This window comes from Mugil cephalus, chromosome 13, assembly GCF_022458985.1.
Source record: "Mugil cephalus isolate CIBA_MC_2020 chromosome 13, CIBA_Mcephalus_1.1, whole genome shotgun sequence".
Lineage (NCBI taxonomy): Eukaryota > Metazoa > Chordata > Actinopteri > Mugiliformes > Mugilidae > Mugil > Mugil cephalus.
The window spans coordinates 15,728,476-15,755,736 of NC_061782.1; the positions used below are offsets into that span (position 1 = coordinate 15,728,476).

The following is a 27,261-nucleotide window of genomic DNA, read 5'->3' on the forward strand; positions in this document are numbered from 1 at the left end:
GCTTGAAACCGTGATAAATGATGGCCAGCAGGAAGTGACTATCCTGACAAAGTTCGGGCAGATTTATTTATTTATTTAATTTTTGTTTACGCTCTTGGGAATCAAGGTCACGTCACATAGAAGGCAGAAGGTGAGGATCCGTAATCTAGTCACCCTAGGGAAAGTAAGGCCAGAGAGTTTCTGTGGATTCCTCTGTGACTTCTGGGAGTCTCCATGTGATGAAGCAACTTTTGAAAAAGCGATGTGTGTTTTTTGACTTATGTTGACAAACGACTGTTTATCTTGGGTGATCAAAATACCCCTGCGCTATCCCGGTCGAGTATATTTAGCCAAAGATGTTTGTTTGACCAAACCATGTTTTCCGTTACTTTAAAAGTGACAGTGTGTGGGATTTAGTGGCACCTAGTGGCGAGGTTGCAGATTGCAATTGACTGAACACTGCTCTTTCTCACCTTTCCTTTCCAGTAGCATAGGAAAACATCTCAACATAAAAACACAAAATACCCTCTTAAGACACTAGAGTGTTTGGCTCTTGCGTTGAACAGTAGTAGCTCCAGCCCAAATGTTTAACTGTGTGTGTAGGTGGTGCGTGTTTATTCAAAGAGCTCAGTTTACTGAACTAAAAAGAAGAAAAAGAAGAAGCTTCAGACATGTTTTAAAGTTTGACAAGGCCAAGAATGAGCAACCTGGGAAATAACTATAGTATATTTCACACATATTTTGATAGGAGGCCAGCATTCATTGTTCTGCTCGATGTGGCCATCTGCTGGCTCTCAGTGGATTTGCCATGATGTCATCTTTAGGCACAAAGAGCATCTAACCTGCTGAAACAATCATGTTACCAAAAAGAAAGAGACAGGCCGCACGCCAAATACATTATAGTAAAAGGTTTTATTCAAAAACATCCCAAGTAGAATCCTTTATCATATCTTACAAACATCTGATATACGCACAAAAAGGAACAAAGTGGGTGAGTTTACAGAGAAACATATAACTTTCATGTCTTAGAGACAAAAACAAACAAAAATAACAACAACAACAAAAAAAAAAATAAAACACCTGATTGGCAAACTAGAGGACGTCCCTTCATCCTTTGATTCATTTCTTCACCCTTACCGAAGAAATATCAGAGAGACATGTTTGGACAAAGTATTATCTCAAATGAAAAATATGGCCATGTGTGAAGAAGAACCCGCTGTGCTCTTGAAAACCGAGAAACCGTTCTTCATAGAAGTGAAATGGTTTGATACAGACCTTGTACCGAAGTGTCTCTCAAACATTTGCCAACAACGACTCCTGTTGGCAAAGTCCTTCTGAGAGTAATTCCCACCTCCTCACCCTTTGACTTTCAATCACTTCATCATTTTATTTGGACTCTGTATGAGCTAAAGATTAGTGCAGTTTTTACGTTGTCGCCGCTACCATTTAATTTGAAATTAACATTTCACATAATGACTACTAAGATCTTTCCCTATACATGATCTTGTTTAATACTCTTTACAGTTCAGTCATAGTTACACAAATAAAACAGCAAAAAAAAAAAAATAATAATAATAATATTAGGATCAATACGGACGCGTTTTCACATTCATGGAAATTTGCACACTTATGGCCAAATATATCACCAGCTCTGTGCATCACACTTCAGCCTCTTAAATTCCACATGGAGCATTTGCTGCTGCTGCTACAAAGATGATTGTTTTGGCTTCGCACTGAATGATGCAGAAGATACACCATCTTCAAACTTGTAGCAGCTTGATTATTAAAGTATTTAAAAAGTTTGTTACTGACGTGTTCAGAAACTTTGCCCAAAGATTCTGTTTTCTCAACTCTTGATATTTGCCAAGTTCGTCCCGACGACTGTTTCCCTCCAACATCTCCTCACCAACAGGGCTACAAGACAAGTGATGAGGCTGATTGGGATTTTTAACTGTGGGGGAACAAGAAAGGGGCTCGTTGTCCCCTGAGCTAGAGATGCTGCAGTGATGCACAAGACATGTCCAAGTCCTGAATAGTTTCACAAATTGGAGACATCTCTCATCCAAAGTCCAATTAGGCAGTGATGTTTGCAGATGATGTTGTGGTGGAAGTAAAACTAGCAGACGCTGCGGTGCACCAGGCTTCGAACACGGCTGGTATTGGTTAAAGACTGACTGGTAAAAAAACAACAATAATAATAATAATAATATTAATAATAATGAAATGTTCGAGACATAAAAATACAATTAACAGTCGTTTTCTTTTGTCAGAACAGCGTTAACCAGCCAAGCACAAGCTGACATCGTAAAGCGTCGATAAACAAACGGGACATTTCACTCACTGCACTTAATTTTGGGAAGACCAATCTCCTGGTAAGGCTGGCGTTAGTTGTCGTATACATTCATGGGAACGAGGACGTGGCCCCGCCGCGGCACGAGCCGGCACCGCGCCGGAGACACACAACACATGTAGTACTTAACCATTTTACAATCAAGCTAAGAAAGGCACTGGAATAATGTTTATACCACATTAGATTCTTATGCTCTCAGTTATCCATCTTGAAAAAGATAAAAATCTAAAGATCTTCTGTTGGACATCATTTGCTTTTGAAAAATAAAGTTTGAAATATTTAGAAAAAGTACTTTTTTTTTTTTGCACCTTTGACTCATTTTAGCAAGGACAGTTTACAAAACGTAAGTTGCTATAAAAAACAAAAAAAAGAAATGCTTATGGCATTTTGGTTCTCAAAAAAACAAACAAAAAAAAAAAACATCTGATTAATCTATTTGCACTAAAAATCTTACAACATGGAGACTTTAACTACGGTTTTGTTTTGTGCTGCGAGGGAAAAAGTCCTTTTGACTTAAAAAAGCTCGAAAAGTTTGTTGAAATGCTTCATACATCTGTTACAAAAGCAGAAACGTATATATGGCCCATAAAGAACCAACAGAAATAAATTAGTGCTCTGTTAACAAATAGTACCAGAAGAAGAGGACAAGAGAGAAAAACATAAAAAAAAACAAAAACAAATACTTGGTGGGTCACAGTGTTACCCATTTGGACAGGGATGTGTCTGTTACTGGAGGTGAAGAGACAGCGCTACATTGAACAGTGCCGTCTTCCTTGGATTAAAAACAGCACTTGTGGAAGTCACGGTCCTCGCCTGCTTTTTAACGTGACGGAGGTCACTGCATGTCCAGCCGGCTGTACTTCACGCCGCGGCACCACTGCAACGCTCGCCATGACAACGGCAGCTGATAGTTTCGAGGGACCGTGCCGTTCACGTTCTCTTCAAAGTATTGGAACAGTCTATACCACCACACCCGCGAGAACGGGTTACTCTGTGACGTCTCCTTCAGCGACTGGAACGACAAAGGACACAGATGCTTTCACTCACATGTGAGTCACGCTCAAAAACACAAACCTCAGTCTTTAAATGGTCATGTATGGAGTTAGGCTTATTATCAGGTAATACCAATTCAGAAATAAAGCGCCACCTTATTCTGAAAAGACCTGATCCAATCATTTTGGGAGTTTTTGGGGGAGACAGAAACATGCGGTAGGAAAACAACAAGCTGTTTAAACAAGAGCACGGCACAAATTGCTCTGGCCTTGAACCCGCCGGCCAGCTGGGGCATCGGTCTTCCTCCCACCGTCCAAGTACGCACTTGTTAGGTTAAGTGGCGATTCTAAATTGGTCGTACGCATGCACGAATGGTTGTCTGTGTTTCTGCGTCAGCCCTGCGACAGCCTGGCGAATATCTGGTCCATGTGCTCACTTGTACTTCAGCAGAGTAACGTGTGCGCTCACCTGCTGGTTGGCCATAGTGTGATACCACCAGAAGAGACGTGTAGTGATGAAGTAAGCCACAACCACATCTACAGTGTAGTGGTCATGGGCCAGAAGGATGCAGAAAATTCCCACTGCACTCAAAATCCAGCAAACCCAGTGATACCACCAGAACCTTCTGGGAGAGTCTGTCGATCAATAAAACAAAGAAACAGAGTCAATATAGCAGAGACACCGATCAAATCTAAGAGATTATATCCAGAGAAGAAGGTAATAATATCTTTACATAACTTTAGTGACCAGGAATGTTACTGAAATCACTCCTCTCTTTCACCACTAGATGTCACTATTGTATCAATCCAATTGTAAACACATACTGGTTGGAAAGCCTTCGTTGTACCTTTGTCGTATGTGACGTGGTAGAAGAACTGGCTACTCAACTGCACGTTTTCATGAGAGAAGTAACGATCTGCTGTTAGAACCCAACAACATTTCACCCACACACATCGGCCGAGTGATAAAGCAGGTGGGTGGGCACAACAAAAGACGTTAGATAATGGAAATGACTGCCGAGGGACATAACGGCCGATTATGTAACAGAGCTATGGTGAACGTGCGAACAGAGCAACACTTCCTCTTTTTTTTTTTTTTTTTTTTTTGGTACCTGCATTTCCTGAGAGCTCAGAGAAGTGCTGCAAAAACCGAGTCGATGAATATCGGTTTTGATACTGAACCCAAAGGCAGTCGTGACGCCGAACATGAATTGTGAGGAGTGCACTTTAAAAGCCAGTCAGACACCAACGGGTCAAAAGGGCAAGTCAACGGGACCTTGTCCTTTTGGGCGTGGACGAGATTATGCAGTGATCACATATTGAGAGAAAAGAAACTGAGGCGAGGGGTAACACCTTCCTACGTGTTCTTATCAGCAGACACGGTGGAACTTACACTCTTTGATGAAGAGGTACGTTAGTGTCAACATGACGGTGTGGCCGCTGTACAGATAATCTCCACACATGGTGTGGGAACCTGTGATGGATAGGCCCCCGCCCGCAATCATTTTCATGACTCTCCTCATCTGTGCTTCCCAGTTCCCGAGAAGCTGAAAAAATAAAATAAAAAATACAGTTACATCATGTTCAAAAGTATGGATAATGATAACATGATAACAACTTATGATAGTAGTGGTGCCTGCTATATAAAACGTAGACATTCTTCAGCCATATTATCTTCTGATGAATCTGGATTTATCTGCCTACCGTCTCCTCTAAAACCTCTAACCTCTAAATGACTTCTTCATAAATATGTTGCATGTGCTGGTTTCCTGTTTTTACAACCGTCTCAGTTTTTCTCTAAAAGCTGAAGGACAATCTGATTCGTTATCCTCATTGTCCCAGCTGGCCCAGATGGTGTACGTGACAACATATGATGATACAGTTTAAAACACCTGATTACAAGACATGTGTCGAACTTAAACTGAGCTGTGGTGTCAAAAGTAAAAGTAAAAAAATGACTGACTGAATGGAGAATGGATGTGATATGAAGAAAGTGTCCAGTGAGTTCATACTCTCGAGTTGATTTCGTCAGGCTTTAACTGCCCGTGCTATTCTTTAAATCTACCAAGAGGAAGTGGTGCAATATTCTAAATAATATGGGTGTGGGTGACAAAGTCTGGTTTGACCTGAACCCTGACGTTTCCCCAAATCCATCAATGTTTATTTATGTGTACAGGTTCATGAAAGCATGCTAATACCCGTGTGTGGGGTTCACACTGATCTGTTATCCAAAATAGAGTATTGCTATTTGTGTTTTCATTAGCGTAGCGTTTCTAGTTAACTTCCAACTCAACCTTATAATTTCTAGTGAATTTCCTTATTGGTTCACTTCAAAGTTTTTTTTAACTGGTGGAGCTGCAGAGCAGTGTTTTCATATCGTTTGTATTCACTGTTCCAGCAACTCACACAGGAAGGAAACCCAATATGACTACAATACAATGGAAATGTTCGCTTGCCTAAGAGTTGGACAGAGATATCACACGAATGTTCCCCAGAGATTCTCTGTGAATGGTAGAAATTTGTATTCTCAAAATAGTATTTTAATGGCATCGTTACCAACAAATCCTCTGAATGTGGAGGCTTAGGATAAGAAGATGTGAAACCACTAAACATGTGCAACGTAACAGAAAAGAGGGAAGCAACCACTTGTAGGTCCTCTTACTCAAGACAAAAAAAAAAAAAAAAAATAGAAGAGACAAGCGCATATCTTATGGCCAGTGGTCAGTGGACATTAAATTCGTTGCTGAATGTGCCCATTCAGCACTTCATGCTCAGCGATAGAAGCAGAAATACCAGCGTGCGTATAACGTACCTTTGGAGAGCATTGAAAGTGCATCCCGGGAACAGGCAAAGTAGTGATGTACATTGTTATGCAGCGGTACAGATAGAGTGTGCCGACAATGAAAAAGAATCGCCTGCCTATAATTGACCTGTGGACGACAGAGGAACACAAATTACACGGTATTCTTTAACTGAAATTTGCGTTTCGGCTGAATGAACTCCACGAGACGACGGCCGTACCTGTACTTGAGCAGGATCCACTGTATCAGCCAGACTCCCACCAGCAGCATGCCGTTAATCTCGCAGATGGAGAAGGCCCACTCCACCCTGTCAAACAGGTCGAAGAACTTGTCGGGCAGCGGCGGAGTGTGCTCCTTTGGCGGTACTCTCTCGTGGACCACTGAAATGACAACGGTGGTGGTGACGAAGCACACCACCGCGTAGATGAACGCTATGCCCGTCTTCCCCCACTCGGCGGGGAAGGAGGAGCGCGTGGCTTCCCCCGTGGGGATGGGGATGTGGACCATGTCCTTTCTGAAGTCCGTCATCCCCAGCGTGCCGTTCCTCAGGGGCTTGCTGGTTCCGTTCGGCAGCCTGACGATGTGCCCGTTGGCGTGGCCGTTTTTGTGGTCCTCGATGTGGGTTTCTATCCGCAGCGTCTCCAGGCGCTCCAACAGCTGCTGTCCGCCGTCGGACGACACGAGCGATAGAGGAGGCTTCTGGAAATGTGCCTTCGTGAGCCCGAGCAGAGCGGGACCGTCCACCTGATGGAGGGCGTCTATGTACTCCGGCATGCCCTCTTTGCTCAGCCAGTTAGAGACGTCCTCCACTGACCACGCCGCCACCTTCTCCATCTTGGCCAGTGGGCAACGTGGAGGATTGGGGAGGTCCTCAGACCAGAGGGCAAGGTTCACAAAACGCTCGGTTGTCTACGGGGCAGGGGTAAGTCCTCTCCAGTTTTGGCGCATGGTGTGTCTTGCTCCCAGAGGCAGCGCAGCCTCCTCTCGAAGTGATGAAGAGAAAGATGGCAGCAGAGGCGACAGGTTATCGGTGGACCGCAGGGTCTCTCTTCAGCTCATTAGCTTGTCGTTTCCACGCACACTGCGCCCCTGTTAAAAGGAAAAAGAAAGCAGCGTGAATCTAAACGCACCGATGACAATCATCCGTTTAGCCCCATTAACAAGAATAAAATGTATGATTCATAATTCAAGTGAGGGCAATCGCAGCCCTGTGACTGGGTGTTGCCCCGAACAGGATGCCTGACTGGACCAGGATTCCTGTTCCACACAGACTGAGTAATAAAGCAGCCTGAGGCACATTTTGCATGGCTACTCTGTACGACTGAAAATTACAGACGAAACCACTTAAATATAATTTTGCCGACATGACACTTTAAATGAATAATTCAAGTCCTTCTAGAGCTTTTACAATAATAACACCAACAGCACGAGGACTCGATCGATCTGTAGCTTTCTCCTCTTTGATCCCTGCTGCAGGGAAACCTCTCTCACAGAGCTCTTTTAAGCGTGAACAGGCCAAGTAATTCAGGTTACTTTATTTACTGCTCAAAACGGGAAGTAAATCTAAGAAAGAAGCTCCCAAACTGCAGGAAAACACTTTCCTACCAGTTCTCGTATATCTTTCTTTTGAACTTTATGGAAAACAAAGCAAAGTTAGAGTTCACTTCAGGTCCAAGCTTAAGGCAGCAGCCAGAACTCACACATCTGCTTCGTATCAATGGTTTGTTTATAGACAGCGATGTCGGTGGTGGACACAGGGTGGCCTCGCTTGTGTTTGGAAGAGCGCGATGTACAGCTGGAGACGAGCTCTGATCTAACGTACCGAAAGGAGGAAAGCGGGCGGATGGGAGCGAAACAGACCGCGAGGAGGAACTCATAAATCAAAAGTGAAGGTCAGAGCCGAGCGTGGAGTCAGTCCCTCCCCTGTCAAGAGGGCAGGCAGCCAGCAGTAAAGCCTCGGCGCAGCTAGCTCAGCTCGGGCCGTCAGCGGCTAAATACACCGGCAGACCGGGCGGTTGGTAGGACAACAAACTGCACATCGGTACCTCATCTCACCTCGGCTCCGCTCGCAGGCCCGTTCGTACAGGTCGCGCAAATGGGGCCAGATAAATAAGCCGCAAGCCGGGACGTCTACAACTCCAACAACACGTCCGATTTATTCCCGCTGAGCCCGCTCTGCCGACCTTTTGCCTCAAATGTGAAAAAAATAAACAGACGAGAAGCGTACAAACTCCACAGCACGAGACTCGTCATCGCGCCGTCTACGTGACAGCCCAGCTGTGTACCTTAACATATTGCGCAGAGAGCAAAGGAGAACGACGTTTAATGAAGATAAAAAGAAACAGAGGAGCTTTCATCAATCTGTTAACAGTTTACAACAGAGGGGGATCAGAGATTAGTTGTCACTGACTCAGCTGTTTGCGGAGGACCTTTGGTCTAGGAATCAGCTTAGTGCTTGATCAGAAATAATCTCACTCAACTGAACAGGGAGAGGGTAAAACAAACTAGCCTCCATGTACATGTGTATTTGGATGCAATCAATTTTTGCAATTTGCTGTAGTTTGTAATTGGTTTTTAGGAAATTCTGTGAGAATATGCAAATACATTTTGATGGTAAACAAGTGGCTAGTGTGTATTTGCACACTAGTGAGTCTTTCATTTATAAAAGCCCTGCACTAAATACTCTAAAATAAAGTTTAGGGTGTTCAGCATTAGTGGAAGATATCTGAGAGAGAGCTGTTAATTCAGCTGCGGTTTAGTTGTGGAGGCTGTTTTTAGTTGTTGTACTATTGAACTGCATCGTGGTCAATAGTGTTGTACAAATGTTTCCATTATTTTTGACTAACCCATATTAGTCAGGGGGCTAGACTAAATAACAGAAACGCTCATTTCTGATGCCATTTAAACATAAACGTTGTAACACTCATGAGGCTAAGATCTTGCTCAGGACTGTTCCATTAGAATTTATTTGTGTTCACTAGTGTCCATTACGAACTGGCAAGTGAGTGTATAGAAGCAGTGAATTACTTCTTATTGGCTGTAACTTGACTCTGTTGAAACGCAGCGAGACTGAAACAACATGGGCAAAATTCTCCATGACAAATTGTTCCATCACCTGATGCCCAAGTTGTAGGTCTTAGTAACACTTTCTGTATTAAAAACAGAAACGAAACCGAGCGTGCCTCTGTCATAATGCCATCTGAGTGCAGAGAACTACCGAAACAAAACGCGGCCTCAGGATATTTGGGCCTTATGATGTGGCTAACCCTAAAAACCCGATAAGAAAGTCATCGGAGCTCCTCTCTAAACAAAGAAACCTTGAAAGCCTTTATTCGGCCCTCAGAATTTGAGTGAATACAACAACACGGGAGGAAGAAACTCAGGAAGGTAGCATTGTTATTTGCAGCACAACTGAAGCACAAAGAGCTTTTATTTTCAGTGTCAAGGTGTGTATTTACTGGACTGAACTGAGCTCTATTGTCATATATTTTTTTTTAATGAATACTGGCCCCTCCTCACAGCGACAGCTTCTTTCATTTCGCCGCAGATGTTCGAGGCGTTTAGGGAAGCTTTTTGTTGCTCCTGACCCCAAAAAGAGAGAAGCCTCATAGGGTGAATCTCATTAGTGCTTAGAAACCAGCACAGAGTTCACACCAGCTGAAGTGTTAATCACGTGCACATGTACTGAAGCAGACTGCACATTTCTAGTTTTGATAGATAGTTTACATCAAAAGACAACTGTTAACTGGGTTGCAATTATTTAAACGTTTCTTTCTGAAGCTAATAAGTGTGGTAAAAGCGTTCTTTTATTTATGTATAAGTGCCTTTCCTGCTTTGCGAGTTAGACCTTGAGTAGCTTCAGAAACCCCCTCCACAACACCTCCCTGTCATGAGGTAACCGAACGCTGGGTTTCTCTCTGCAGTTTTTTTTTTATGTTCTGCAGCCTTTAAGTTATACAACACTCAAACCCACAAGACTATAGGTTGTGAACTTGTTGTTTTCCTTTTCCATTCTTAATGCTGCTATTGCAAATAACACGTGCTCTTATATTTAACCTTTTTTTATTAGACGCGTGTGGGCTTGCTGACCAGGTATCAACACATCATACGAACCCTTTTGGTATAACTACTCGCATAAACTACTAGGTATTTTGCCGTCATGGGGCGCAGCTACAAATTAAGTCAAAAGTTTTAGTGCTCGGAGTTCACCTTGATGAACGCACTGGCTTGCGCAAAAAAAAAAAAAAGAACTATGAACTAGTTACATGCTGCTTTCTTCTTCTAGCTCAAGCTCAATCATTTATTGTTATTCAAAAGAATGAAACCAACACAGTTAATCAGTGTTTAGGCCGTGTTCACGAGTACCAAGACGATCTTTTTTTCTCCAGTAAAGATCGATCCATTGTATCTAGTTGTAGAAAGGCTGTATATAAAGGCGTGGCTTTGTTTCTGTTACAAAACTCAGCCAAAAAAAGAAGAAGAGGTGGAGCATGCACATCAACCCTGCGTGCCGTATACAAACATACAGTCGAAGAAGAAGAAAATATCCTAGTGGTGAAGCAACAGTATATATAAACAGTATATATAATGGACCTAGCCACTCAGCAAAACCCTGTAGTAGTGCACCACTGATGTTGTGAGATGTCACCGGCTAGAGGCACTAGCTTCTAGAAACTAGTGCCTCTAGCCGATGACACCGTGTCCAGGTGTTGATCCGGGTTCTGGGACCTGGATTCAAACAGGTGCGGTTCTAGTCACCGAACAAGCCAGATCCATCACAATGGTCGGCTCAAACGTGCAAGATTCACGCAGTTTCACCCAAAAATCGTATTTCTGTGGACGTGTCCTTAAAGGCGGAGACGTCCAGATCTCTCTAGTAAAAGAGCTGAAACACGATGGTTGAAGATCATATCTCCTTTTGAGTCACTGCTTCCTCTTACTTTCACCTTCCTCTATCTCCGATGTATTAATCAAGCGGAAATCCACAGGTTTACAAACTAATAAGCAAATGTCGCAACAGGAACAGATGCAAAGCAGATAAACAGTCCTTGTAGAAAAAAAGTGATAAAGTAAGCGGGACTGTGTCAAACGCTGCACTTCTACTTCACATGGTAACCCGTGGACAAGTTTGGTGGGGGGGACGGGGACAAAGGGGGTCGAGTGGCTTAGCACAAGGCAGTACATGTGACATCACCAGAAAAAGATCCCACACAGGAGCAACGATATGTCAAACTGACACAAACATAAACACACCGTTCCTGGCAGTCAAGAGGAGGACCAAGTGACTCATTTACAATGACCAGCCTTCCAGAGACGTGCAGTCAATGCAGACTGGGTATAATATGGTGTCGTCTAGATGTGCGCCAGTTTAAATCGACCGGAGCAAATTGACCAAATGCACTTGAGATATTATTAAACTTCCCCTCCCATTGAGCTGCCATTTTTATTCTTTTTTAAAATACCCGACCTGAATACGAGCTTCAAGTGGCATCTGTGTTATACAATCACTTACTCACAGTTATGCCTTTCTGAATTCCCTTTTCCCTCCCTCCCTCCCTCCGGCCACAGAGGGGAGGAAAACCATTTCTCTGACCCGTCTACTGACCTTCCTTGTGTCAGTTTTCCACTTCCCCCTTCAACCCCCTCCGTGCTTGCACGATCGGAAGCCGACGTCCATTGATTACACTTGATCTTATTCAGCGCACATTCGCTTCCTGCTGTCTAGCTCTTGATAAATAGGCAGTCGCATCTTACGAGAGATAAAGAATTCTTGTGTAGGAGGAAATTTGACAAAGGAAAGGCGTTTGGCAAAAAGGGGAAAGCACATATTTAAATAAGATAAGTAGAGATATTCACATAAGACATGTCAAACAGAGTACAGTGGGTGCACCTGAGCCGGCCTCGCTATGTCTATTACGTCAGCTGAAATACGTAACTAATTCATGAGAAATACTGTATGACTCCTACACAGCTACACTTAAGGGTCACGTGAGTTAACCTAAATGCAGAACAATCTCATCCATATGTACAGTTGAGTTTCTGTACAGGCAACTAGGAGCCTGTACCATTTCCATGACTATTTGGAAAATATACAACTGGGGGCATAATGATTAGTCGATGACGACTGATTGATTTTAACTAGGATAATTTCATGTATTCTATAGACAAAATGATTACTCAGGGTACGGTTGATCAGGATGTTGATTAATGATGAAAATAACTGTGAGGTGCCTAGATTTGTGCTTAAACTCAATTCTTATTAGAATATGAGTCTGGTACTACTGCATATAGATTTCGTTATTGTGTCTGTCCCAGCAGATCAGGGTATGATCGGCTCCCAACGGAGGGTTCCAGGCCAAATATAAATCGTGTGACTCAGAGAAGTTCGAACTGGTTTCCGAGTGGTAACAAGAGAAGGGAGCTAAAATTCATGTGACTAGAAAGAACGGAAAAAAAAAAAAAAAACCTTGATAGCAACAGAATGAAAAGAATGCTGATAACTCTTGTCTGGCTGTTTATATTGACAATAATTAGTTCGAATAGCTCCTAACAACCGCGTAATCACTTGATCCAATCGCTTTTATGGGAGTAGAATAAACACATTCTTTCTGAGCACACTGGCCCCACGTAGGGTGAACGTCAGGTGATGTGACGAGTCTCCGGGACAGGAAGACGGCGTTTAAAATGATGAAGTTATTATGTAGGCATCTTCTTCGGGCTAAAGAAATACGACTCGTGTGAACAGAGAGCCGTTTGTCTGTCAACCGCCACTGTATAACATGGATTCACACGACAAACTATGAATAACACTCACTTTCCAGTCGTTAGGTGAACAAATGAAAATGAATGGATTTTAACATAATAGTCTTGCATTAAATCTTAGCTTCATGTTTACTGTATTCAGAGTTAGTTTAAGGTAGTCAAGAGAGCTGTTGATTCAATTGTTTCCATTTTGGAGGCTGTGGTTTTTTGTGGTAAATTTAATATAGTTTAACAGCACCACAAAACCCTCCTACAGTTTTTGTTGACAATTCACAGACTAAAATATTTAATAGGTCAGTCCTACCCCCAATGTAAAGTGAACAATTATCTTTTGTTTGTGTCAACAGCCTATCGGCAGCATATCAGCGGTGTACATTGCTTCACTGATACTTCTCATATTTGACATTTAACCTGAGTATCTGTAAGACACACGGACGTGACACCGCACAGGCAACAGTTGGGAGGAAAATAAATATGATATCCCCCACAATAAACAGTTTTTAAAAGGGATACACTGTTGGGTTTCTTCCTGCCCTGTGTCCTAAGGGTGTTGTCTTTGCCTTTGTCTTTTTTTTTTTTAAAAAAAAAATCATGTGAGACAGGCCAACAATGGCCTAGTGACACGCTCTCACCTGTATCCCTTTACATCTGATATACAAACACTCACGGGGGTAGACAATATGGAGGCCAATATTTGCATAACTGGAAGAAACAAAAGATTATATGGTTATTGATTAACTGTGTATGTTCCTGTGGACTACACTGTAGCCGACTCCTACCGTTGGTATAAGTTAATATATTGTCACAGAGTTTATGAAGTGTGCAACTGTGACCACTCCTGCTGTTTCTGAGAAACTGAAAGTCACCAAGCTGTGGGGCTGTTCCCAGACTCTGTCAGTCGATTCAGACCTGGTTGATCATTACAAAAATGACATTACTCCGCAAACACAGATTGAGAAACCAACACATTGAGTCACAAACACGTGCCAATGGATCTCACTCCATGCGGCCGTTGACACTTTGATTCAAGGCTTTGATTAGCTTTTAACAATACATATTGTTGGATGTGGTGTTTAGAGTGCATTCGCTCTGCCGCATCTTTGACAGAAATACTACTCATCACCACAGGAAATAAAAACCCAAAGCTACTGGTCGATGCATCACATGCATTAACGACAACATTTGCACAACAAACACAGAACAGTTCCTGGAAACAATACCCAAATAGCTTCAAAACAAATGATAAAATTAATGCTGGTTAAACTTCTACAGGCGTGTGGGAGCCACACCTCATAACTACACGCCCATTTCATTAATTTGATTCCATTTAGAAGAAACCAAAATGGGCAAAAATGACATGACATATAAAAGGTGTTAGGCTGGGCCATGAGATGAGTCCCTTTAACACGGAGGTGTGGTGACAGCCTTGACTGACAGCGACGTTGTCAGGAAACAATCGGTCTTTGAGCCCTGACACCTGACGACAGAAGTTGTCTCAAGATGATGAAATGCTTAAGGACTTTGCATCTTTCGTACATCTTACAAAACCTCTGTACTGGTGTGGCTTCACATGATTATGAGGAAATCAGCTGAGGTCTGCAATGCCAAACGAACTAAACGCACTTAATCACGGTGCTCCTGCTATCGCAGAACAGCAGAGTCTGAACACTGTTAATGAACAGAGCCGCGGTGTTTGTGCAAGAGACAGACCATGACACATGCACGGCTCTCACGGATGTCTCTGGGGAGCTAAATGACACGACAACCGTCGCACTGTTAGGTGCTATCCACTAATGAGAAAACCACCTGTGGCTTTATGAGTCACTGATGAGGATGTCAGGCCCTCACAGCCCCAGAGGACTAACACCCAAATTGCCCAGGCTCTGTGTTCAGCTGCGTGCAGTGTAGACACATCAGAAATTATATCTAGGATAGCACACGGGAGGACTTGTCACCAGGGAGCAATTAGTGTACCACTCAGTATTTAGCCCATCTTTTCCTTCATCAACAATCTGAACTACAAATGTTTGCAGAAACAAGCCTGACAGCTTCACAGAACTCCAGTGACTTTGCGTGTTGGGGCAGAAACTTCCTAAATGTAAAACTGTATAAAATAAATACTATAAATTCCTTCTTCATATGACTGAAATGTGGTAAATTACATAAGCTATAAACTGTTGTGAATTAACCCCACCCACTGAATGTTTCGCTTCACAGAGCTATGCTGGAAACCGTTTTTTTGGAAACTACCAGAAAGAACAGACATTTATATGTATGTGTAAAAAAAAAAAAATAAAATAAAAAAAATCCCTTGGGAATGGGTAGAACTTTTTCCTCTGCCCCAGGCTAAAATTAAATATATTATTTATTGACGAATTTAATAATAAACCTTATGACATAATAGGAAGGCCCCAAAAAGGAAACACAACAAGCTTGAATCTGAACCCTAACCAAGACTCGGTGTAGCGAGCGATGTGGTTAGCACGTCGGTAGATGACTGTTGATTGGATCAACCCCTCTATTACAGGATATGATTGATAAATGATCTATTTTATAATAAACCTTATCATATGATAGCAAGATGCCATAAAGTAAACAGCACGTTGCAGTTTGACAGCTAGCATGCGGTCAGTGTAGCCAACATGTCGGTAGATGATTCTTGGTGTGTTTATAAAGACAATCTGGGTAGGAAAGCTTCCTCTGGGTGTAGCTCTTCACAGGATTCTAAGTGGTAAGTGGATCAACCACAAGCACAGATGTTGAAGCTTGTGGAGGTGGATTACCGTGTAGTGCGAGATAAAAAGTGAACCATCTCCAATTTAAACATTACCTGCCGAATGTCTTCAGGCCTGGAGGCTTACGGTTTTAGGATCATTAACTCTCACAGGACATTGTGTTCGGCTTCTTGCCGTCTGGGTTTTTCTGCCCGGCATAGTCTTCACGTGATTCAATTAACGCATTGTTTAAATGATCCTAAAACTCAACGGCCTTCATTTTTAACGAGGATAACAGAGGCGCTTTCCATTTGCTTTTGTCTTAGCCATGTTATCTCAACTGTGTAAACTCATTCACTCTTAATCCATCGAGTGTAAACCAGAAACACAGAGAAAGTTATCAGTGCTGGACGGACATGTACAAACATAAAGCCTACTTCCGCGTAGGCTGGGAACGGAGCCATTTTTCAGATTTCTAGATACTTTATAGACATGTTTTTTCCTATATTTATACAGAGACAAAATCTTTAAAATCTAGCCCAGTGTAACATGGACAATTATCTTTTGTTTATGTCAAAAAGGTCTAGAACAAAAAAACAAAACAAACAAGAACGAGTGAGGCAGCATATTAGCGGCGTACATTGCTTCACTGATGCTTCTCATATTTGACATTTGACATTTTGTGTTTAAAACACAGACATTTGCTGTGGACTTTTTGGAACTTCTTCATTTTTTAGACTCAGACCATCAATTCTCAAGCATCAAGTGTAATTCTGCATCTGAAATGGGTCAAAATCTGTTTTGCAACACAGTTTTAGTTGCGTGTAAAAGAACTGCGACAGACACCTGAATGGAATGCAAAAAAAGATGAAATAAAAGAAGCAATAACAAGTCAGGAAATAGTCAGCTCAGGTGTACGCAAGGCACAATATTGCAAAACACTGAGTATCTGTCCTTCACAGAAGCAGCTTGTACCACTTAAAATTCCTTTCCAGTAGTCCCACCCACTATCCGTCACCACATGCATTCGTCATGTTCCTGCATCATTTGATTTAAACTCACATTTGCATCAGTTGCTATTAAAGTTATCAAAAAAAAAAAAATTATATAAAAATAAAAAAAAATTAAAATACCAGCTGTATGGCATTGCCCTACTTATACACTGTCCCTTTGATCTGGTGTTAATAAAATCTAGTTTCATATTTCGACATAATTTACTTTTTTAAATGCACAAAATAGGATACATCGAATTGCTACTAGCCTAGATCTCAAAAAGCTGTTGCAAGCCACAGGAAACTAGGACATCATGTGAGTGGCGGCAAAACTTCATGTGTTTCTAATTATGGCAGAAACAGCACTGAAGCCACTGCATATTGTTTCTCCAGAGGAAAAACACAGATCAAAGAGTCAAACGCTATTGGAGAATGATCAAATGTGTGATTTAAAGTAACACGGCAATGCCAAATGTGCAGTTTGACTCGTGGGGCTGAAACATGCAGCAGAAGCTTATGAAATGCATTTTAGATTTAGGATGTCAAAGTCTGTTTAAGAACAATCTTAAATGGGGTATTTTAAAAGGGATCTGCAACGAAGCAACGAACAGCAATGGTTGCACAACGACCTTCTGGTCAAGCCAGCGACAGTTGCTAGGTGATGCAAATGTCACTCAAGGAGTGATGTGTAGAAATGTCACCACAACCGAACCACAAGGAGTTAGATAAGGTATCAAGTCAAGTATCAAGACAATGAGCAAAAACGTCTACTTTTAAGATGTCTAAGATGCATTAGTATAGGTGAAGTTGTCAGTGACTCAGGAGTGAAGATGTCGTCTTTACCGTCAGTAAATCTGTCTTCACCATGTATTTAGACCCCTACATTGAACTTTTCTTTTTCTTTTTAAATGGTGTTTGGCTAGCATCAAAAGCTGCAAAGAATTTTGAGGACGAATAAGAAGAGGAACCAAAATCTTGTGACATTTACTCACTCTGGAAAAATAAAGTCAGTCAGGCACCAATTTGTAAATGGTGCAAAGTGGATGTTTGTTGAGGTGGTCGTAAAAGATCATTCAATGCTACTACATACAAAAAAACAAAACAAAACAAGAAAACGAGCGAAACAACAAACACTGAGCGTTGAACAGAAGAACAAAGTGTCCTCCAGACAGAATCATGACAAACAAGGAGGTTAATGTAGTTTATAGCATTGGATAAGCAGCCCAGTGGTACAGAGCACAGGTTTTTTTGGAGCCACAGTACCAGCTATTGTAATAGTTAGGTAGGTAATAGTTAATAGTCGCAGAGCGCACACGTGATCTATGAAATACAAGCAAGATAAGACAAGCCTTTAAGAACCCCAAGGGGAGGGAACATTATTTATTTAAGATGGTATTAGGACACGGACCAAATAATATGTATATAAAACAGGTGTGTATGTTTGAGAACCCTGTAAGGAACAATGGTGACGTGACAATGCCACTTCCAGGCCAGACCCAGATATGGATGTGAGATTCTGCTGGTCAGGTCAGTACGCCGGCGCTCAGCTGAGGCAGCCTACCAAAGCTGAATCATAGCTGTCCTGTCCCCACAGAAAACTCATTGTTTCCACTAAGAGACCAAGAAAACAACAACACCGCTCTCTCCGCCCGGCATGTCAAATGCAGCTTGTTAAGAGTCTGACACGTTGTGCTTCGGCAGCAGGGCTCCCTCACCGTCGGGACCGGGGTGCAGTGGCCAACAATAAACTTCATTTAACATTTTGGCCTTTTGACACCGACTACAGTCGCTCCGTTAAAGCCTGCGAAGGTTTCCTCCACACAGACGTCTCTCTGTTTACTTCCATCCGTATCTGGTGGCTGATCTAACCGTCTACGGTCTTTCAGGGGATTTCTCCAGTGGATCTTGGCAGGGACACGCACAAACACACAATTATTTAAGCACATCTGTGATCAAGTTTGCCCCCTCTGACAACCCCAAAACTGAAAAATAGAGCCACCTCAGGCCCGCCCTTTTCTTCGGATGGAGGTAACTGTTACCCAACCGAGGCGTTCAGGGCAAAAAAACAAAAAAACAAACACATGTTTGTGAACCTTTAATACGCTGGTTTAATATTTACAGAGTAAATGTTCGGCTCAAGCCATTCACAGGTTCAAGTGTCACGTTAGTGGGCACACCTGTGACACGGCGTTGGGTCAAAATCACGTCAGACGCAGGTGGCCTTAGCATGCAAAAAAAAAAACAAAACAACAAAAAAAAAAACTCTGCTTCCATCCACATTAGGGCCTTGGCATTTGTCGTACAGTGAGGCTTAAAAGCTTATAGTTTGGCTAAAAATAGATAAGCAAGCTGGGTCTTCAGTCGTATGCTAGCTAGCCTGTTAGCTAAAACAGAGACCTCCTATCACCGCCACAACTGTGGATTACACCGTTTCAAAACACACACACGTGCGTGTTTACAATTTAACCTTACAAATTAACCAGGTTTCCTTTATTTTAAACAAGTTAGGTTCTCGGAGAATCACGTTGGATCCGGGAATAATGATAAAAATGTCTCAACACAAGGCCAGTGAGCTGCAACAGTGAGCTAACGCTACGTTTTGGTTAATAAATATAATGTTTAGTAGTGGTCACAGCGCACTGGCTAGCAGGTTAGTCCACTACAGAGAGGTGTTTACCTCGAGAGTAGTTAACATTAACCACCAGCTATCGAGGCACGACTCGGAGCCTCAGCGTTAACTAGTCAACCCTGCACTCACAGGGCTCCGACAACAGACACTCACTGGAAATAACCGTGGGGGGAAAAAACGTAACACAGGTATTTACCTTGCCGTCGAAGTGTTGAAAGCCTTGTTTTCTTTACAATTCAGCGTATCGTGGAGAGGAGCCCGAACCGTTAAGTCCGGTGTTTTCATGGGTACAGGCGGGTTGTGACTGGAGAGAAGAGAGAGGAGTCCCCTTCATACCGTCACATGGTGCTTTCACGTACCGCGAGAAAGCGTCAGAGAAATTGAAGATATCCCGGTATCCATACGACGAGAGGGTGAGGGGAAAGAAAAAAAGCTGTGAGTTGTAGACAGGAAAAAAAAACTTTTCTCAGATTAGTAAAATACAGCAGAAAACACAATATCATAATACATTTTTTTTGTATATATATTTATTTACGACGTCAAGATTTTGAGACACGTGAGGAGCACGTGAACGCAGCAAACCCCTGACTACATGGAAACGTCGCGTTGGACAGGAACAGGCCAAGTCCACTGACTCATCTCCTGATGAGGACGCCAATTATTTTAAACTTGACTCATTCCACAGTTGTCAGTACATTTGTAAGGAAGCCATGCCCATATTTTCACCGTTAAAAGAGGATGTTACTTGATCTAGTCAGGAGGTCCCAGATTCAACACAATAAGACATTTCTGTCTTGCGATTACACTTTGACCTTTACAGGCGTCACTGACATTTTGATGCATTCTTGAATTCATTCGTCTTTCCAGCCACGCTGCTTGATAACGCTGATCAGGTTAAATACTGTTGGATGAGACAGGATAATTGGGCTGGCATATGTTAAATACTATTTTTCCTCTATTTTGCCCGACAGAGCGTTCATTGTCCCCATGTATTGTATATCCTTATCAGCTTAAACTGTTATGTGCCTCAACAATGGGTCTATTTCAGTTTTCTCCTCACATGCAATCTGTTTAAATTGTAATAGTGTCTTTCAGTGGAAAGCATGACTACATCACTGAGAATTTTCGACAACTACTGTGATTTTTGCTCTGTCCGTCTTTAAAACAAATCCCTTTGAATTCATGCTGATCACCTCTTGAGCAGAAATTTTAAAGATTAAAACAAGTCATAACTGAAAACTGGATGCATAATAACGTTGTTATCAATTAATTAATAAGAACCAAAAGCCTCGGAGAAGACACTGGTTAAAGAAAATACTAATTCATCTCATACTACACATGTTAATACTGTATACACACTCAGTCCTGTAATAATAAATCTCCGCTTCACAAAAGTTATGGTAATCAACATTTGCTTAAAATAACTGTTGGCTCCACTGTGTTTTGATTGTGGAGGCTGTGGTTTGTGGTAATATTGAGTACATAGGTTACATTCTCCAAATTGTACATATGGTTGAATCACCAACTTTCAGCTAAACTGATCAATGTAACATCATCATGAAGATGAATTTAGGGGCAGGACTCCTATATTAGAATTCATTCATTTTCAGTAGTGCACCCAATGAACTGGCAACACAGTAGGTATGCAACGTGAAATCCTGGTTAAAAATTTGCAGAGCAGAATTATATTTTCAGCTCATAAAAGCTGCCATGTCATCTGGACATTTAGTAAACATCTAAAAACCAAACGCTTGGTCATACATGTGTTGACTTCTGATAAGGTCCTTGCATTAGAACCATATGAAATGCATTCAGCTTTAAACCAGGAAGAAGAGTGAAATTAATTAAATGTGAAGAGAAAGCAACAGAAGCAACCCTCATAATAAAGTTTAGTGCGACTGTCAAAAATTGTGCTGCCATGATCTCAAAGCGGCTGGAGCACATTTTCTTGTCAAAACAAGAAATAAAGTGTTTCCCAGGCAACACGGTCTCCACACAACAACCAAAAAACTAGTGAAACCAAAATAGGGCGACACCAGCGGCCAAATGTTTTTAGATAAGGTAAAGATAGATAATAATCTGTCACATCTGTATGCTGTTACGTTTTCCAATTTCACTGTTTTGTTTTTTAACTTGTCGTTCAGTGACTGTGTTGCACAAAACACGTCTACGTTTCCAGGATATGCTGTGTGGCAATTTAGGTAAACAACAATGCTGTGGACTCTGCTCGTTCCACTTCTGACTGCACCAAATGCACTAGCTGCTTTGGGATATTTCAAGCGCTCATTCCAAGTCTCCTCACAGCTGCACCATGCTGACTTTTCTTTTTAAAATGACCATATTTTATGTCTTCATCATCTCCTCTTGTTTGCTTAATCATGTGTTGCTTGAGGGTGATCCAGACATGCCGGCAATTGCCAGATATTTCAACACAAAAGGGAGGTATGAAGAAGTGAATCCTTACCTCAGAGAGGATATACTTGCTGTGAACAGATTTATTCTTCCATCTGCACAATGCAAAGAAATCCATCTGACCGCAATTATAAGACACGGCACGAGATACCCGACCGTTAAAAGCGTCAAGAAGATGCAGCAGCTCTACGACATCGTCCGGCACAACGCCTCAGGTGAGCAGAGCTGGCTGCGCGAGCTCCAGACCCAGTGGACCATGTGGTACACCGAGGACATGGACGGACGGCTCGTCCAGAAAGGTGTGAACGATCACAAGCATCTGGCCGTCAGGCTGTCAAAGCTGTTCCCTTCACTGATCTCTGAGGAGCACCTTCGAGGTGGACGCATCAAATTCATAACCAGCTCCAAGCACAGATGTGTGAACAGCACACTCTCATTCAAGGCAGGACTGACAGAGCTGTGGGCTATTAAAGGTACGATGATGATGACACTGATTAGTTGTTTTACACTTAGGTGCATTTTCACTGTGACCAGACGCTCTCTCCTCTATGCAGACATGGAGTTTGATCACGCTGTGAATGATGCTCTGATGAGGTTTTTTGACCAGTGCACCAGGTTTGTGCAGGAAGTCGACAACAACCCATCAGCTGCACCGGAGCTGGACAAGTTCAAGCAGGGTCCAGAGATGAGGAGGGTCCAGGAGAAGATCGCAGACCGCCTCGGAGTCCCATACAGTCTCATCACGCAAGGTCATATCAACAGAAACGTTAGATGTAGAGTGTGTGGTCTGCATTCAGCCTTTATCAAAACTCCCAAGGATCCATGCTGGTCTTCTTAAATGAGTGTTCAACACAAGGTTTGACTCCCGTGTTTAATGTTTTCTTCAGTATTCTCTGGTGTTTGTGAGGGCAGAACAGAGCATCTCATTGATGGTATTTGACATTAGGTGGAGCTGTTTCTTTGTTATACTAGTACTGAAACCTCTGCACCAGACTGTAAGACTGTAAGTTAAATAAGTGAGCTATATGTACCCAGTAGCTTCAGTTTAAACAGAATGGCAAACTACTTTCTGAGCGACTGTAATGCTGCCGGATCTTGGAATCTTGAATGTTTGACTAAAGATTTCTCCTGCAGATATGGCCAAGGCCGCGTTTTACTTGTGTGCTTATGAATTCGCAATCAAGGCAGCGAACTCCCCCTGGTGTCAGCTCTTAGATGAGGACGACGCAAAGGTAAGAGTGTCAGTACAATCACAATAACTCAGCTATGATGCTGATTACAGGAATCAAGAGACAATTGTGGTTTATAAATCTTAAATATATTTATTTACTGAGTTGGAACAAATGGACCACATGCCTTTTCATACTAGTAAAAGAACATGTGTTACTCACAACATTAACAGTGGCTCTGATCTTTTTAAGTGTTTCATTAAGATTCTGCAGTTTGACAGTGAGTCACATTTTTGCTGACAAATGCTCAGCTCTTTTAACCACAGCTGGATCATCATAGTGGAAAACATATTTTTGATTTTATTTATAATTATACCTGTGGATTTCCTGTCAAGGCAAACCAAACAAGTGAAACGTGGGTCTGAATCAGTACCATTATTCTATTCGTAAAAGATTAGAATTAAATTAGATCAAATGTTCTTATTGGTATGAGAGTGTGTAACACGGTCCTGGTGAAGTCCTTTTATTCTAAATGACTGCAGATAAATGACTGCAGAGTATCCAGTCATTTAAGTCTCATTTGCGGAAATCTTGACTGATCCGTGGACAATGACAGTGTATCAGTTCAATATCGTCAGATACTATTTTCAGTTTGTTTGCTTGTTGTTGCTACTGGCTTTGAATCTTTTTAGCATGACATTAGCCTTTGAGTCGTAGCTGTTCCAAAGGTCTTTGCAGGTTGTGGCAAAGGTTTGTCCTGTTTACTGAAGAACTAAACACTGTTTGCATTGCATTAAATATCCATGGGATTTAATGACCTTTTCAGGTCAAACCCTTAGCACAAGTGAAACGTTGTGTTTCAACAATGTTTAAAAATACATGTTAAAAACTTTGCAAAATGACAGAACATATAGATTCATAACCCCTACAAGGTGTCCATTGTCCGTTTGTCCACAGAGGCAATCTTCCATAAACTCCTGATAACAGACACCTATTCATGCACAGTTCCTCTGTTTTCGACCGGGCACAAATGAAAGCACAGATACTAAACCAGCTATAAAATCACCAAGGTGGATGTAAACAAACATCTCTGTCAAATCTAACTCAGGAAATGTCGAAAGTACTATATATACAGTGACCACTAACCACCACAACCCTCACTGCGACGTATATCACACTGTTCATTCACTCAGAAGCTCCATTATTCTTAAACGAAAGAGTGTTTTGTGTCGTGTAGAACAAGCTGACCTAAAACTCAGATGGCCTGATAAGTTATCTCCCGTAAAGCCAAAGTAACACAATGTATACGTGGGTCATATACGATGCGAGCTAGATATGTATATTCTCGTTCAACAGGTTATGGAGTATGCAAGTGACCTGGGGGAATTCTGGAAAAGAGGCTATGGTCACGATATTAACAGCAAGGCGAGCTGTATCCTCTTTCACGATGTGTTTAAGCGGCTGGAAAGGGCAGCCAGCGAGAACAAGTGAGTGAGCTTTTAATCTCCTGCACTGCACACAAATGTAGATTGTTGAGGGCCTTGATGGAAACCTGGAACACACGAAATAAGTGGTGATACCGCAGCTTTTATCTGCATGTTCCTCCATCTTTGTTGGTTTGCATCTGCTTTTGTAAAACTTGTGTTTTTGTGAAACTAATAGATGAGTTTGCTACACGTTCGTCTTTGCAGGAAGTGTGTGTGTGTGTTTTATCTGCATCAAACACACCTTTGGTGTTACAGCAGAGCCTATGTTCACTTCTGAGCCCTCTTTGTCCTCCGTGCACCAGGTCAGGCCAGCGGGTGAGTGAAGCTGTCACGATCCAGGTCGGCCACGCGGACACTCTCCTGCCACTGCTCACCCTGCTGGGCTTCTTCAAGGACAACGACACCCTGACATCTGACAACTACGCCGCGCAGGCCGAGCGCTCCTTCCGCACCAGCCTCATGATGCCCTACGCAGCTAACTTAGTCATGGCGCTGTACGACTGCGGGGGAGGCGACCTTAGACTGCAGCCACTGCTCAACGAGAAGCCCGTGTCTTTCCCCGGCCTTTCGACCGATCAGCCGGCGTCCATGCCGTCCTATCAAGACGTCAGAGAGCGGTACAGGGAGCTGCTCCACGGCTGTGACTTTGAATCTGAATGTCAGCTGGTCAAGGAGCCCGCTGGAGTTTAGGTAGATGGTTACAGTGACACTATTTTCTTATATTTGCAAAATAGAATAAGAAATAAGCAATTTATTTCCCCCATAATTGTAAATATTGCCGCTGCCACTTTAAGGAAGCACTGTTTTCTTAAGCTTCGTATTAAAAATTGAGATGACTAAATGTGCTGCCCTCTTTGTTTCTTCTTCAAAAGGAAACTCACATTGCTAGTAGGAATATTAAATTTCCTATTGCCATTGAGGTGTCTCAATGTTGCATGAAAAAAAAAACATATATATAACAACAACAGCAGCAATATCAAAATAAAATGACTTGATCACTATTTCTTAAGATGAATGTAATTTACCTATAGTACTAAATAACAAACAAATGGCAAACTCTGATGTTATTTTACATATTTACAGCCCACCAGTCACAGACACTTTACATATTGGACTTTTACTGAACTTTTTCTTTCTAATTTTACACATAATATGTTACATTGCTGTTGTTTTTTGGGGTATCGTTGTTGTTTATTTCCTGTTTTTTTTTCTTTTTTTTTCTGGAAGTATCACTTTCTTCGCTTGTTTGCTTTGTGTCGTGTCTTTGTTTTCCCTGACGCGTCCGTTCCCACCGGTTCCTGTTACCTCCCCTTGGGTATTTAGTCCATGTGTGCTCCTTGTGTCATCAACAGTGTGAGTAAACGCAACTGTTTTTATGGCACATCAAAAAGATATGTGCAGGCATGTTACACTAAAGTTTTCCAAGAAGATGAAGGAATGATAGACAGCGGTTGTGTTTGTGCTGAGGAACAAGTTGTGGCTGGTTGTGTGACTGCTCCATGCATCATAGAAATATGACATTCAACTTTCATTCGCCATGTGAACACCACTACTAACAGCACTACTGGGACTCGAGCATGATGATGTCTTATTTTATGTATTTATATTATAAGACAAAATACGTGACATTTTATGAAACGTGCTGACAATGAATTGTATTGTAACCCATTGTATTGTTATGCTGAAGAATTTCATCTGATCTAAATAGGATGCACGTAGGCATTTAGCAGATAGCAAACAAGCAAAAAACAAGATTAAAAAGTTAATCTGAAAATGTAAGGCCAAAAAAAAAAAAGCAATTGTGCAACCTCAGCCATATCTGTGAGGGATACAGTTACAGCCGCTGGATTGAGCCAAAAAAATGTCAAAACAACAGACATGAATGAGCACACTGGAGCCGTCATTGTGGTTTTCCCAGTTAGGGATGCAGTCTGACATTAAGCTTGACAGTGACTTTCCTCACTAGGAAACATCCTGTCAGCACCAGGCAGGATAAGCCCATCAATATACATTTTTAATTTTCAAATGGAATTTAATTAAGCTGACTGCTTTGTCTGATCCCACGTTAGACATATTTAAAAACACTTGAATGTTACCTGGTCTAGTAATAATATGCCCCCTTTTTTTTTAAGACACGTGCCAGTTTGTCTTTGGTACATGAATATACAAACAAAAATCGTATGTATTCATTTTTCTGACGCACTGGGCTCCTCTGTGTCATCCATTTCAAGGAGTGCCCATCGCGTGAGATCTGCATAAGATCATCTTGGAGTAGGTCCAATATTGGCCTTATCACATAGTCATTTAATAAGTGTATATTTAACAAAATTTAGCTTCCAACACTAAGTAAAACATGAGTAATTCTTCTGCTACTGGGGAACAATGACAATAGTGCCTTTGATCGACTGGGCGGGTTGTTACTTTGATCTTATTTTGGGTTATTGAATAACTGTGCACTGGTACAATAAAACGACCATAATCTAGTGTAGTCAATCTTGGCGACAGGAAGTGCGACAAGAATGACTTTTCTTCAAGTGACTTTTCAAAGACAACTTTTGAACTTAAGTTGTGATTAAAAGGAGTGAGTGGCCAGTGTCCGTTCAATATTAGTGGAGGCTTTAGGACAGGCTTAGTTTGCTGCTGCAAGCGAGAACACGGCCTCCGGTGATAGCACTGAGCGAAAATACTCAGTACTAGAACAAAACGTTTGTCTAACTATTCAAGGCCATTTAGCCAAACTTTGAGTGCTCCCAGAAGAACAGTAAGCTCAGTAATTACACAACAGAAGGAGAACAAATGAGATCATGGTCAGGGAGGTGACCAACATCCCAAAGGTTACAGAAATTCAAAAATCCTCCGCAGAGATCAGAGAACCTGCCAAAAGCATAACTCTCTTGGCACCACTTCATTATTTCATTACAATTATTTATTGTAGAGTAGCACATAACAGCATGCTTGGAGTTAGCCAAAATGA

The 27,261-nt window shown here is 42.0% G+C and overlaps 2 protein-coding genes across 3 annotated transcripts; one reads left to right on the forward strand and one right to left on the reverse strand.

Annotated features, from left to right (window-relative positions):
* Positions 1–872: 872 nt before the first annotated feature.
* LOC125018822 (phosphatidylcholine:ceramide cholinephosphotransferase 1-like) lies at positions 873–20,409 on the reverse strand. Of its 2 annotated transcripts, none has more exons than XM_047603202.1 (6): positions 19,416–20,409; positions 6,343–7,211; positions 6,134–6,251; positions 4,715–4,868; positions 3,791–3,957; positions 873–3,341 (listed from the first exon to the last, which is right to left on the reverse strand). In XM_047603202.1, exons 2-6 carry the CDS (start codon positions 6,954–6,956, stop codon positions 3,165–3,167), a joined length of 1,230 nt encoding a protein of 409 aa, XP_047459158.1. In that variant the 5' UTR covers positions 6,957–7,211; positions 19,416–20,409; the 3' UTR covers positions 873–3,164. The 2 variants fall into 2 exon arrangements, with proteins under 2 accessions (XP_047459158.1, XP_047459159.1); XM_047603203.1 differs by lacking the exon at positions 19,416–20,409 and adding an exon at positions 8,178–8,309.
* Positions 20,410–20,632: 223 nt separating this feature from the next.
* Positions 20,633–25,128, forward strand: LOC125018821 (multiple inositol polyphosphate phosphatase 1-like). The gene is made up of 5 exons (XM_047603200.1): positions 20,633–22,104; positions 22,186–22,380; positions 22,766–22,863; positions 24,157–24,287; positions 24,590–25,128. Exons 1-5 carry the CDS (start codon positions 21,531–21,533, stop codon positions 24,975–24,977), a joined length of 1,386 nt encoding a protein of 461 aa, XP_047459156.1. The 5' UTR covers positions 20,633–21,530; the 3' UTR covers positions 24,978–25,128.
* Positions 25,129–27,261: the final 2,133 nt, after the last annotated feature.

Excerpts from the sequence above, each read along its gene's own strand:
- LOC125018822 (XM_047603202.1), bottom strand. The coding sequence starts at position 6,956 with ATGGAGAAGGTGGCGGCGTGGTCAGTGGAGGACGTCTCTAACTGGCTG. Across the intron at positions 6,252-6,342 it reads TGGATCCTGCTCAAGTACAG|GTCAATTATAGGCAGGCGAT; the intron begins GTACGGCCGTCG and ends TGTCGTCCACAG. Across the intron at positions 3,958-4,714 it reads GTACCTCTTCATCAAAGAGT|ACTCTCCCAGAAGGTTCTGG; the intron begins GTAAGTTCCACC and ends ATTGATCGACAG.
- LOC125018821 (XM_047603200.1), top strand. The coding sequence starts at position 21,531 with ATGCTGACTTTTCTTTTTAAAATGACCATATTTTATGTCTTCATCATC. Across the intron at positions 22,105-22,185 it reads AGAGCTGTGGGCTATTAAAG|ACATGGAGTTTGATCACGCT; the intron begins GTACGATGATGA and ends TCCTCTATGCAG. Across the intron at positions 22,381-22,765 it reads ATACAGTCTCATCACGCAAG|ATATGGCCAAGGCCGCGTTT; the intron begins GTCATATCAACA and ends TTTCTCCTGCAG.